The 14,556-nt window shown below is 32.4% G+C and overlaps 1 protein-coding gene across 2 annotated transcripts in view; it reads left to right on the top strand.

Moving 5' to 3' along the window:
• The window catches only part of LOC128201070 (uncharacterized), a 42,828-nt gene that overhangs the window by 10,808 nt on the left and 17,464 nt on the right, over positions 1 to 14,556 (top strand). The window contains exons 1-2 of one of the 2 annotated variants that reach the window (XR_008253055.1): positions 890 to 1,331; positions 2,332 to 2,356. Coding sequence is in view for 1 of the 2 variants with exons in the window: in XM_052896684.1 (XP_052752644.1) it covers positions 2,332 to 2,356 (25 nt within the window). In the remaining variant the exon portion in view is untranslated. Of the gene's footprint in view, positions 1 to 889; positions 1,332 to 2,331; positions 2,357 to 14,556 lie in introns of those variants that run through there. The other variant, XM_052896684.1, reaches the window with a different exon arrangement.

The following is a 14,556-nucleotide window of genomic DNA, read 5'->3' as shown; positions in this document are numbered from 1 at the left end:
CATTTGACCTGCGGAGCTCTGTCTGGTAATGAATTTTGTTTTTTTTTTCTACTCGTGGGACCATTTATAGTTTCTTTGAAACTTAAATGCTCTGAGGTGCGGCCAGCGTCGATAAATTAAGAGGCAGCAAGACCTGTACAAGATTTCTGTAAAGTTGTGAAGAATAGCTTTGCAATTATTACTAATGTGATTGTTAAATCGAGAAATTTAAAAGGAACCTTTGTGCGAGCTCTGAAGGACACAGATGCAACAACCTCGGAGAAGACTGGAATACTTACTGTATTGTACGCACTAACATCAATACTAAATAAACCATTTAACCATGTGGTTTATGAAATATAATGTTGAAGGTAGCAAATCTAAAGAAATGATAAGGAAAATAAGCTAAAAGGACATAAGCATGTTATTTTTTTGTATTTTGATTTCGTTTTGTGAATTTGAATTTGTAGTCGATTAAAAGTAAAGGAAATCGTATCGATTTGAAAAACAAATTTGACGTTTAGGTAAAAATAAAAAATCACTACTGGCAAACATTTAAATGTCATGACAATTCTTTATGTCAAGTCAGATTTCTTCAGTGTTGCCAGATTAGGTAACTTTAGGTTTTTAGGCTATTTTGAAGGGAATTGGGGAGATCAAAAATTGATAACAGCGACCTGTTGCCATTTAGGTTATCTTAAAAAAATTATAGCCTTTTAGATTATAAAGAAAATGAACAACCAAGTTATGATCACTTGGCAATTTTTTGTATCACAAATTTAACCTTAGCAGCAAATAAAATACTAAATAATTGCGTTTTAATTTATTTATACTTTGTAATTAATATTAAGAGAGCATAATCGGTGCTCTAAAGTATTCATCTAACCATTTAAAAGAAGTCGCTTTCCTAATTCAGCCTTATCCACGAGGACTGTCATTGCATCTCTGAGAGACCTCCGAGATTGAAAATTCCTTTGGTACTCTATGTTGACTTCCATTTATTTCCATCTGAATCGTATGCAGGAGATCTCGGAACTTTTTACTATACAAAGAAACTGTCAAAATCAGTTGTAACGAGATCCCGGCGACTTTTAGGTAGCTAAAAAATGGAAAAGACTCAGGTGAATATAATATTACACTTGATAAAAAAATAAATGTATGTGGGTTCCAATTTTTGGCCAATTTCAGCAGATTTCATCTGGTAACACTGGTTTTGTTTGACAGCTACGCAAGTGCTTAAATTCATCTTTGAATTTTACTATCGACACTCATAATTGGTTATTAATGAATTTTGATCTTATCATTTAATTTTGAAATACGATATAGTATGGAGATTACGCAAATTACGTGAAGTAAGTTAAATCATAACATTTTAATACTTCACATGCACCTTTTCCTGGCCTATTGATTTTTAATCCAAAATTTATGTGCGAGATTTTTAATTTTATTTAATAAATGAAATGTATATTGATATAGATATTTCTTTTTGTAATGTTTTTGAATTATTTGCCTACACTGTTCGCCTGAACAAATTCTTACGTTACAAATCCTTCTCTATGTTACTTCAGTCCGAATAACATATCTATTCTTCCGATATCTAGTTATTAGCTATAATTATAAAAAAGTGCAAACTAATTTAATGTAAATTACAAGCGCTGTGACTCATTCATTGTGGGTTATTTTTTGGATAAAGGGGGAATGGTACAGCCCCTACCTCCCCCCTCTGCCCTCACCCGCTCTATTAGTATACGCTGGCAGGGTATCCAGGTGAAAGATAATAGATGAGGATCAAAACAGGTCAGTTGGCCCATTGGGACTAATATAAGAATAATTAACCATGAACTGCTGCTGGTGAGGATCAATCACATTGGGGTTGCTAGCCCTTGCTGCTAATCTCCTTCCCCTATTGATTGAGGGTTTGGAATGTGTTATATACTTAATTGGTATATGAATTACGATAATCTAGACCACACATTATAATTTCTATTTGTAAGGTTTAATTTTTAAAAATATCTATTAATTCCATTTATTCTTAAAGAAATTAAAAAAACTGTCATAAGAAACAGAATAAACAATTCTTATTTAAGCAACCAGAAACTTGTTACAATTCATAAATTTAATTTTATATACAACTTTAGAAGTAAACAAGCTGACAGTGATCTAATAGAAATTATACATAAATTTTTTATTTATTTGATTCAATTGGTAATTTGATTTAATGTCCTAATCTAAATATTTTCAATTTAGCTGAACACGCACCATGTTTAATATTGAAAATTTTTGGCACTTATTCTAGTACTGGTATGAAATTTTATAATGAACTCTGTTCTTAAAATCACTTGTTTATTTCAGGCCATCTGCTCAATTTAATGGAAAGGTAAGTGCCTTTTTGATTAGTTAAAATGACTGAAAAAAATATTTCATTCCCTATTAATATGTAAATGTAAAAGTGAGTCTGTTTATGTTGTTATTCTTTGAAGTTGCAATGCCTTAACCAATCCTCAATAAATTTGGTAGGTATACATATTTATGATGTACTAGTAATGTGTTATATTTAGGATATTGTTTATTTGAGTAACAAAGCCATTATCCTGTTCATAGGGCAACAGAAATCAAAATGTTAAAACATCCACACACTAGTATTTATTAATATAAAGTTTGAACTTTTGTTTTATTTTTAAAACATCATAGAATTATTATTCTTTCTCCATTATTATGAATGGAAGTATTCATCAATTTGTGGGAATAGAAAAATGATAATTTTCACTGATGTTTATTGTATTATTTGCAATTTAGCTATTGAATAAATATTTACAGTAAATTGGTTATCTTTTACCAACATACTGCTTTATTTATTATGAGACTAGGAGGAAAAAGTCCTATCTTAGTGTATATCTAGGCCCTTATATTATGATGATTCATCAGATTAACAACAATGGACAATTTTGTGTTTATATTATGAAAGACGAATTATTTATTATTATTAAATTATAATAATTAAGAATATTTACAATAATTACTATTAATTATAATTATAAACAATTAGTATAATTTATGATTAAACTTTTTAATTATTAGCTAGTATGAGGGTCAAACTGAATGCGCTTAGAAAATCAAAAACTGATTAAATTAGCAAGTTTTTACTTTTGATTTATGTTTACAAAATACTGTCCATTTACGTCAATACATCGCTGCATCCGATAGAACCACTAAGAAAAGCACTTTGCCCACTCGTCCTTAGGGATCTCTTCGACGGCCTTCTGAAATGTAGCCACAGCTTCCTCGGGGTCCATAAAACGTTTTCCTCAAAGTTTTTCTTTTATTTTTCGGAATAAATAAAAATCGCAAGGTGCGATTTGAGGTAGGGGCTATAAGGCGAATGACCCAGTAGCTCTACGTCTGAGGTCGCCAAATAATTGATCGTTTGCCTGGCGGTGTACGACGAAGCATTGTCGTGGTGAAGGAGGATCCTACTGTGAGGTCATTTCTCACGCACTTTTTCCAAAATACGTGGCAAACAATTGTTACTGTACCACTCTGTAGTAACTGTTTTTCGATCCTCTAAAACAATTGCCGCGGAATAACTTGTCCTTCCAAAGAACGAGGCCACCATCTTTTTTCCCAATCTTCGACCTCTCTTCACTTTAGTTGGCAACTCCTCGGAAGGCAACACCCACTGAGCTTTTATGCATTTCACGGCACCAATCAACACGACGGAGTTTTTGAGCCTCGGTCGAATTATGAGATATCCACCGGGCACAAAGCTTCCTGACCGCCTAATGTTCATGGAGGATTTTGTGCACTTAACTCATACCAATCCCTAAGCTTGTTCGGATCTGCTGATAGGTCACTCCTTTGTCAGTCTCTATCATACGCCACACAACACTGATGTTATCTTCATTCGTTGTCGTAAAAGGCCGTCCCTCACGCACATCATCGGTGAGATTAGTGCGACCACGTTTAAACTCATTAAACCAGCTGTAAACAGTGGCACGAGAACGGGCTTCATCGTGAAAGGCTAATCGTAGTCTATCATAACTTTTTTGTTGACTTAGATGACATCGAAAGTCATAAAAAATCATCGCATGAAAACTTTCTCGTGTTAAAATTATGATAACGTTACATAGACTATTTTCAATTTGCCGCCAAACCGTAAAACAAATGACAAACAAATAAATTATGTACTCACTATTATTCGTAAAGAGTTCCATTTTCAAAATTTTTACAATTTTATATTGCTTTCAAGTAGCCAATTCTAAAAATTTTCAATGTAGCCCTCGTAGTTAGTCAGTAGTTTTAAAAAATAATGTCATTTATTCATACTTATTTGGTGTCACATAAGTAAAATTAGTACCATAAATAATATATTACTAGGGTAGTATTTGTGCAAAATATCATCCTAAGGTCATGATTAACCATGCTTTCATATGTTAGTTATTACTTTATTTTATTATTTTGAATGATTTACAGATTATTAGACAGTTACTTATAAACTGTTTTAATAGAATTAAGTAAAAAAAATATATTATCAAATTAATAATTGACCTGACTATAAGGTAGTCGGCTGATGTCTAATAATACATATCAAAAATCCTTTAATTGATGGAATGTTTCGATTTATTACTAATATTTAGAGTATTTCTTAATAATTTCAACAAAACGTGTGTTTCTTCTTCAATAAGTTTTATTGAAAGAGGCTATAGACAAATCTTAAAAATTAAAAAGATTTCGTTTCCAACACTATTTTTTAAAATTATCTCTAAAAGTATGTGCTTCAAGTAATAACTATGTTTGTTATTAAATAGGAATTGTGGCTTGGAATTTGTATTACAATGATATGTTACATTGTTATTATTGGTGATTGGTCAGTTAGCGTGTTATATGTGAAGTGATAAGTGACGTTATATATTAAGATATTGTTATTGCATTAGTATAAAATAAATACCATGTAGTTTTAATTTGTACCTATTAAATAACACAATACATAAGAAAGTCGTTTACCGCCGTCTGTACGCTTAGATTTTTTAAACCACGCAACGAATTTTAATACGGTTTTCATCAATAGATGGAGTGATTCAAAAGAAAGGTTTATACGTATAGTTTAATAGTGTCTTGTATCAATTTGTTGAAATACGACAGTAATTGTTCAAGATCGCAACATATCGACTGAGAGCGTTTGTCGAAAATGCTAAAATATAACAAAATAATGTATGATGGAATTGTTCCTGTTTACTAGGACTACAAAAAAGTCAGTGATTACATTCTACATTGTTTGTAATTATAATAATTTTATTATTATTTTAATCTTCTGGAGAAAATAATAAAAAGTATCTATCTATCTACATATCTATCTATAGATAGTTTTCTATAACCATTTCAAAGCAAAGTTGTTTAGACGGATACAATAGTTACACTACACATACATTGTTTCTGCATTGCACCTGTGCGAAGCTAGGGTGTCGCAAGTACATTTTAATGTCACATGATCGTTAATACAGTCTTTTTGTTAATACTATATTATTACAGTTCCAAGATTCCGAGACTCTAAGATCTGTATTTTCCTCATAGAAACAAAACAGTAGCTAAAGTACTTGTATATTTTCAGTCTCAGAAAATCATCACAAAATGAATTCTGAAGGAATTAATGCAGAGTTCAGTTTTAAACCAGCATATAGTATAGAGCATTCTAATCTCTGTAACATTTAATAGTTTTAGGGTTAAAATGAAAATATTAACAATGCATATACCAGTACACCACAGCGTTGTTTTCAACTATTGTTTCAAAACACGCGCTTTGATAATCTTCTCGCTCTGAATTGAGAGTTGATGACTAACTTAGTTATGTATTTGATTGTGTAAAGCCGATTTAAGTTCCCTAGTCTAGCAAGCAGTTTACCTTTCATGGAAGAGAAGAATGTTTTCATCATAAATAATTGTCATTAATTTCGGAAGATTTTTTTACTATAGATGTGTCATGAAATATTACGCTACCAATCGATATCTACGTAAATAAGAATTTAGTTAAAGATAACTATTTTATATTTTCAACAGAATTTTAAAATAACTTCTATTTGTGTACAAGAAATGCGGTATCTTCTCCAATTCTCATCCGATATTGGTGATTTTTAATGCAAATAATAATAAATATTGTAAGATTGACTTAATTTCCTTTTTTTGGAACAAGCTGTTAAATTATATATGTAATGTATCAGTTGTAACAATGTAACATATAGGTGCAACGTACCGTAATACTTAGATTGAAACACTAGTAGAAGATATTACAAATAGAGTAGTAATTTATTGTCTGCATTTCTTATTACTTTTAGACGCCGTCTTAAAAATTTATATGTCATGTAATATTTTTAGACTCGTGGAAATAGGATGAAGTCGTTGGCACCAATTCTAAACTAGGCAAAACGTGCAACAATATTACACTCATAAAACAGTGTGTAATGTTTGGTGAAAATGTATGTGAAACTACGTTTCGATGCAATTTCCCATTGTATAAATGAAACTTTAATTTTGGAAAATTGTAACACAGTCATCAATCGAGTAGACTAATTACAAACTTTATAATAACTTCCGTTGAGACCAGATTACAGACATATGTATAAGATTATTACCACCGTAACATAATGAATTCGCTAGAAAAACCGGTGAATATAATTCTTCTCCTCGCTCTTTATAATTTGTCAAATTAGCTTTTTCTGAGGTCATCATTTTATTAAACAATCGTTGTAAAATGTCATTTAGGGGTAAGTTCATATAATTTTAAATAGAAAATAATCTAAATAGAATTTTTCTCCTTCTGGCGCTTCATTTGTCATTCATTAGGTTATTGTTTGAATTTTTCTGGGTTGACTCTAATTTTTCTTAAACAATCATAGCCGAATACAATACAAATTGATTTATAAACATGACGTATTTACGTCATGTTTATAAATCATCGTTATGAACATTGTAAATACTACGAGTAATATGGATATGATACTTAGATATGTAAAATTCAAAATATTTCAACTATGTAACTATTCTTGTAATATGCTATGTAGGATATTATATTAGTGGTAGATGTTACTATTGTTAATGCTAAATTAATATTTAAAAAGTTGTCTAATTCAATTATTAGGTAGGGCTCAAGTGGGATATTTTAAAGGGCATGTCTACAGATATAGAATGTCTACATTTAATAATAACTTTTCAAATAACATGATAATTCTGATAAAGTTACTCAGGTCTTACAACTTGATACACAAATAACTACATCAATAATTGCTTGCTTATCTTATCAAGTATCTTTCACTAATTTTTTACACACTTAATAAATTTTTGAGAAGTGTAACAACAAATTTCAATCAGGAAAATAATATGAAAAGGAAATATTGGTCGATTTGATAATTTGATACGCTTTAAAGAATAATCTTAGACGAAATGAACGTAAATTAAACAGGCATACATAACTACGACATAGGTGACGTGTTTAAATGAATAGTTGTAGCAAGCCAATTAAAAGTTCTCATTGAGTAGTTTCTATGAATGTATTGATAAATGTGCAGGATTCCAAACTGGTCTGTTTGAATTAGAGCATTTGATGTTTTGGTGTTTGTCTACCCCAATGCGTCTTTTTTGGAAAATGGAGTAATTGATAACCGCACCTACGTTATTGGTTTGTGTTAGCGGGGCACGAATACAAAATGGTAAACATCTTCTAAAAGGTTAAGGGTTCGAGATAAAAATAATTAAAGAATTCTTTAGTATTACTTTTGACGGGAAACTCAATAGATGGCCTTAGCGGTTGTATCTATAACCAAAGATGTTGCAGTGTATTCTGTGACGTCCTTACTATTCATGTTTATAAGATGGTTTACCACTTTCCATAAGGTTCTGTCATTAGTTTGTTTCTTATCTCGTAACAAGTTGCTTAATAGAAACTATATAATATGTAAGTCTGCACTTATGTGTGGTCTGCATCTACATGTGGGTATAATATTTGTAAATTTAAAAACGAATAATTTTTTTTAGGTGATCCCGAGATTATTTGGATTAATTAAGTTGTTCATTAATATTGAGCGTCGAGGCTTACTTTATGCTAGCATTTATATCGAAATCCAACGTGGCTCGGGGCGGAAACTTGGATTAATTAGGTTTGTTAAAGATATTGACCATCACTTTTATTACTTGTGGTGCCAGGGTAACAATATACTGTGTATCACCACTCTTCGTCCCTGGGATATCATGAGAGACAAGCATACAATACAGCAATACAAGTGAAGAAAATCTCATAATAAACCTATACCAAGCCGCCAGGCCTATTTAGTAGATTTTTTTTGTAGTTATATTCTTTATCTAATGAGTGTATCGAATATTAAATTAATGTACAAATTCTTACACATCATCACTATTTCAGCCTTAATTGAATACTAGATGCCTGATTCTTTTCTATGTGGATATAATAATTGTAATATGATTGATTATGCAATATTTAAGACTTTTAAATTTAAATCACAAAAGGCATCAGTATTGACTAAAATATGCAAATATTATGATGACAGACGAACGATTTCCACAGTAATAGTACAGAGTACCCAGAAAATAAGATACTAGGAAATATGCTGGGATAAGAATACTACTACAACCAAGCGATACTTGTGTACGTAGGGCTCTACTTGTTCCTTATGTATATGTTGCGTTAGAATAATCTAGTTTACGTAGACTCGCGTAGTGCCACAAATCGTGAGTTGTACGGCGTACGCCTGTTTAAGTAAAATTTTCAAATGTACTGTTCAGTGTGCAAGAACAATAATAAAAATACATATATCTTTCTTTAATTATTCTAAAGACTAGGTAATTATATGATATTATTTGATTATAATATTATAATTAATTATATATAAAAAAATACATTACGTCGTGTAAAACATATGATAATTTTACTATTTGGATGTTCTTAACTACCTACGCTTTTATGTATACAATTGAATGAATGAAAATTCTTTATTATTCCCTTTAAAGAATAACACAGATTATAAAGATTAAAAATATCTACACAAACAAAATGAGTAATTAATTACATAAAAAGCAAGATAAAGAAGCAATAGTTGGCAGCCTTATCGCTAAATAGTGATCTTTTCCAGGCAATCTTAGGATGGAGAAGAATAATTAAAATTGTGTCTGGTCAAGGCGTAACAGAAAAATAATAAGATTAAAAAAGAGCTAAATACTTATAATATACCAGTGGCGCAACAATATACTCTGTTATGTCCATGGTACTGCACATGTTTATAACCAACGGTTATCATTTTCCATCAGGTGAGCCGTGAGCTTGTTTGCCATTCTAAGTTACAAAAAAAGAAAACTTACATAAATAGACGTAAATAAACAATACATACAAATGAATGAATATATGTATATATACTAATAACAGTTGCCGTGTGGTCCCGGCATAGAATAGGCTACCCCTTCCTTTCCGTGGGTGTCGTAAGAGGTGTTAAGAGAGGGTGAGGAACGGGCAGTAGCGTTCTTTTGAAAACATTTCTAAAGCCTAACTGCGGTTGCCAATGCGCTTGCCAAGCATGGCAACTACTGGTAAAACCTCTAAAGGGGAAGGCTTATGTTCAGCAGTGAAACGTTAAATGCTGATATGATGATGATGGTGATACTAATAACTCTCTTGTGAAACCCTTACATATTTGTTGGCACATTAAAAGAGCTTTCCTTCTGGGTATTCTCTCTATTCTGTGGTAATAGTCGTTTTTTCCCCTTCTGGTACGGTACTCTATAAACGTAAATCATTATAACAATCTACATATAAGTCTTCTCTAATGCGATTATGTAGGTAAATTGTTAATGAAAATTATGGAGGTTAGCTGCAATTAATGTTGCGGCAGGAAATGTTGGTCATGGGGTTACGGAGTGAAATTACATTGTTAGAAGTATTGTTTATTATATTTTAGTGACATTATAGACAATCAATGTTTGCCTGACATATGTAACATGTTAAATATGGAGTTTTCTTTCGAGTTTTAATTTTGCACTGGTGTATTAGCGTAGAGTAGGTGTAGTAGTGCTATTTCTATTAGTCGGTTCTTGTCCCATCTTAGCGATGAATAGAATTAGTGGTGACTCCTCTGAGTGAGAGACTCGTGACCAGCTGTGGGACTTTAAAAATTAATTAATTAATTCGACCCACTGAAACTGCGCAGAGATGTTGTATCTCTGTGCATCTTCTACCGAATTTATCATGGGGAGTGTTCTGAGGAATTGTTTGGATTGATACCTGCTGCTGATTTTCACCATCGTACAACCCGCCATAAATTAAAGTTTCATCCCAATTATCTGGATGAGTGGCGGTCTTCCGTGCATTTTTCAAGGTACTTTCTTCCACGCACAACCACTCTTTGGAATCAACTTCCAACAGCAGTATTTCCGAACCGATACGATAACATTACCTTCAAGAAAAGAGTATATTCCTTTTTAAAGGGCCGGCCATAGATATTGAACATTTATAGAATTCGAAATTGCATAGAATTGATATAAGCCATCATAATTTGCTACTACGGCTTTATGTCAATCATCTGTCAATTCCATAGATTTGGAATTTTCTACTAGCGGAATCGGCAATAAAAATGTATTCGTCTAGGGGGGTTGATTGTTTGTGAAGTGATTCAGGTTGGGGGACGATAAACTTTCGACTGGTTGTCGTCGTAAAATATTATATATTCGCCAACTTTACAGTATTTATTTATAAATATTAGGAATAGTTAATTGTTGTTTTATACTATAATCTAAAGTAATACATATTTCTGACGTTCATCATTCTGTTTTTAAAGACCTTAACCCGTCATCAATTCTACTTTGTTCCAATGTGACTTTGTCTCGCGATTTCTATAATGCGAATTCCAAATATGTTTTCTTGCAAGATGATAAATTTTCCCAACAAGCTCTTAATAATTATCAAGCGCGAATCGATGTGAGTGGTCGTGGAGGGGGACTCGAAGACGTGAGGGGGCCGCATTGCCGGTGCGGGTGGCGAGCGGTGAGGGGACGCAGCACCGCGCAAGTCGCCGCCCGTATCGACCGCCCCGGATGTGCATTGCAATGCTGCCAGAGAGATCAGGCGACCCACCTACTCGCGAAACACCACATTGCTCGGATCGAATCGGATATATAGCAGAGTTGTAAACGTGGTCGCTAGCCATGCCGTGCCGATCACACGGTCTCCTGTTTGTTTGTTTACATCACTTTATTCTATAGTAAAATCTTAAATACTTAGGATATTGAGATTTAAATTAGTACAGACAAAAAATGTTAATGATTCACTACCAAAACAACGGCAGGACAAGAAGAAGAATAGAAGATACAGATCTTCTATCTAGTTCATTAGTCAACATAATTAAGTCTAGTTTTATTAATAATAGTTTTCTTTAATATTTGTTATATATTGGTACTATTTTGGAAATAGTACTAATAACATATAAGTTAATTAAATAAATTATTAATTAAAATATACAAATATATATTAAAATTTACAGATATATAATTTAGTCGGTATATTAATTTTACGCACTTTTATGCTATGCAAGTGCAATACAGACGGACTTCTCTTGTTGTCGTCTATGCGATTTGTTTGTTTTTTTTTTTAAAGTACTGTTCCCAATGTAACTTTATATATAATTCACCTAACCATGTTATTAAAATAGCAACTGCAACGGATTATCTTATTACTAATACAATGGTTAAAATTATGCACGGGGTACTCCTCGCCGGAACTGTAGGAGGGGTATCTATTTCCGACAGTGGTCGGTCAATGACATCGGCCCGGAACCGTAGTTGAGCGATTAGGCGGGGTGCAGTCTTTACAATTAGCGCTAATTTTCTTGATAACCAAAAATCGCATATATTTTATACCAGAGGGAGACTGTACAAAAGTCGTTTGCTTGGATATTTCTGTTTCATTTGTGTTTCTGGCGTGAAGCAGTTGTTTGCATGTTTCGGTTTGAAGGGGATATCAGTGATATTACAGGCTACAGAGGCCGTACCGTAGTCTTCGGGAATGACAAGGCATGAGGGGTATCATGGGCAATACAATATATTCTGGGATGACCAAGGTATTGTTCACATCTATAGGCAATATCGCAAAAAAGTATTTGGAAATTTTAAAGCTTTGCGAACTTCAGATATCTATGAAGTACTTAGATTGTAGAATTTTTAGCACTTGATGGTATCCATGTCTATTATTAGATGTATATTAATATGACTTTTAAAAATATTATAATTTTTCATAGAAATAGGTATTTCAAATATATCAAATGAAGATTTCTTGTTCAATATTATCAAAACTAAGTTGAAAATGTATATGTTTAGGTGATTGGGGTATACGTAAATACTTCACACAAAATCGACTTCAATTGCGGCAAAACCAGTTATATTAATTTAAAAACTAAACCACTGAATCGATTATGATTACATTTCTACGAGACATTTTAGAAAAAAAATAAAAGATTTTCAAATCGGTTTACAATTGACGGAGTTATAAGGTAACAAACATAAAAAAATACAACCGAATTGAGAACCTTCTCTTTGCAATCTGAAATCTGAAAAAACGATAAACGTGTTACTTTATTATTGTTCTAATAGTATACCTACCTACATACCATTAGGTGAGAGGTATTTACTGCAGGTAGTTATTGAGACGCCTTAAACGGTCTCTGAATAATAATATTCCATTCTTTGCTTGTCAAAGAATTCTTGTAAGTAATGGTATTGTTTTCACTTTATGCGCGTTCTTAACTAATTTTATGGCATGAATTTTTATTAATTAATTTAATGCATTTGAAAAGAAAATATGTTAATTAACCGGATTGTACAAACCTCTACCATCTAGAGTTCCATTATGTACTTTAAAAAGTACAGAAACATACTAATTGTAATAAAAATTTGGCGCGTGAAAAAGTTGACCATTCTTTCAAGAAAAGGGCGCCCAACACAAAGATTCTCGGAAAGGTAGATCGATGTACTCAAAGCCCAGTACTTCGTTCTCAGTTCTCACATAAAGCGAGCGAAATTAACAAAGGATAATGTAATTAGTACCTATTGATTGCTTTGTTCGATTCTGTTTTATGGTATTATATTCTTACTTTGTTCGATTTTGTTTTATGCTATTATACTCTTACTTTATTAAGGTTTCACCTTTTTACACCAATCTGTCGCAAAAGAGAGCTGTTATAAGATTTCTGCTGGTGCGTATCCAGTTGGCTCCGTATCTCATTAATGGGTATTAGATTTCAAAGCGATTTAAGTAATCAGGGGGAATGTTTAGTATTTACGATCGTACTTTTATTTTTTATTTTTTCTAATTCATATTTAATAATCTTTTATTGCAACTAATACTTTTTTATCGATACCTAAGTAGGGTAGTGTTTGATATCAGCCATATTACTTAATATAGTGATTAAATTATAATTTTTAATAGATATGATTTATTTATATATATATTTATTTAGCAGATTTAATAACAAAAGTATTCAGTATGTATACAAATATTGCATAGAAAAAATATGAACTTTCTGCTTTTTCTTTGTACATATTTGTCACATTTTATTTTAAATCTGGATTTTCTTCAGGAAAACTGATTCAGTTGATCATCAAAAATAAAACTCCAGTATACAAATATTAATTCTATAAAAACATTGCAGTACCGTTCAATATTCATACAATTATTCTCGTGATTAGTGATTTAATATTAACCATGAAATAATACGTTTTAAGGCGCGTACCGTTTACTGAAATCAGAAAACGATTCATGGACGAATGGGATACAACTTCTATCCACGACGTGGCAGTATGCCGTTGTTTAGTAGTCGAGAAGCGCGCTCGGCAGGCGGCGCGGGCGCGTTTCTTTTTTGTCCCCCGCAGATTCCATTGCCCCATGTCCAACCAGTAAGTCCGGCAGTTTGCCGAGCGTTGACCGCGCGGCTTGCCACGAAGCGCAAAGCTGTTGGACAACTACAGAGGACGCTTTCAATAGCTCCCGTAAACTTTATGCTATATCCAATACCCATGTTTTTGTTATCTTTTTTACAATCACTTAAATAATGGGCATTCTAAAGAAAAGGTGACGACATCATCAATGTCCGTTCCTAAATGTGGTTATTATAACTAAAATAATGCTGTTATTAAATGTCGAAAGTGACGCCCCCACAGTTTGTCGTCATCACTCAAAATAAACACATTACTATTTTTGTATCCGAAGCTACTTTTGGTTTGTTTACGAGTTTTAGATCAGTTGATGCCTGACGTGATTACCTTTTTTCTGTGGTTACTGCGTACTTCTTTAAAATGGTTAGAAGTATCAGTAGTACAGCATTTAAGTGGATGTTGAAGAACCATAGTAGGCGGTAATAAAACTCAAGTACACCCATATGGAGGTGAACGACCGTTTACTTTATAGAAGGCTTGGCGAAGTTTCGTTTCATTACTTATTGTCTTAATGTCATTAAGTACCGGTTACCACAATCCTGAGTGAGTGTCCTTTGGTTCTTGTAATGTGTAATCAAGATTTTATAACACGAATTTAGC

This window comes from Galleria mellonella, unplaced genomic scaffold, assembly GCF_026898425.1.
Source record: "Galleria mellonella isolate WM207_F2 unplaced genomic scaffold, CSIRO_AGI_GalMel_v1 utg33, whole genome shotgun sequence".
Lineage (NCBI taxonomy): Eukaryota > Metazoa > Arthropoda > Insecta > Lepidoptera > Pyralidae > Galleria > Galleria mellonella.
This window is presented reverse-complemented; position numbering and strand designations above follow the sequence as displayed.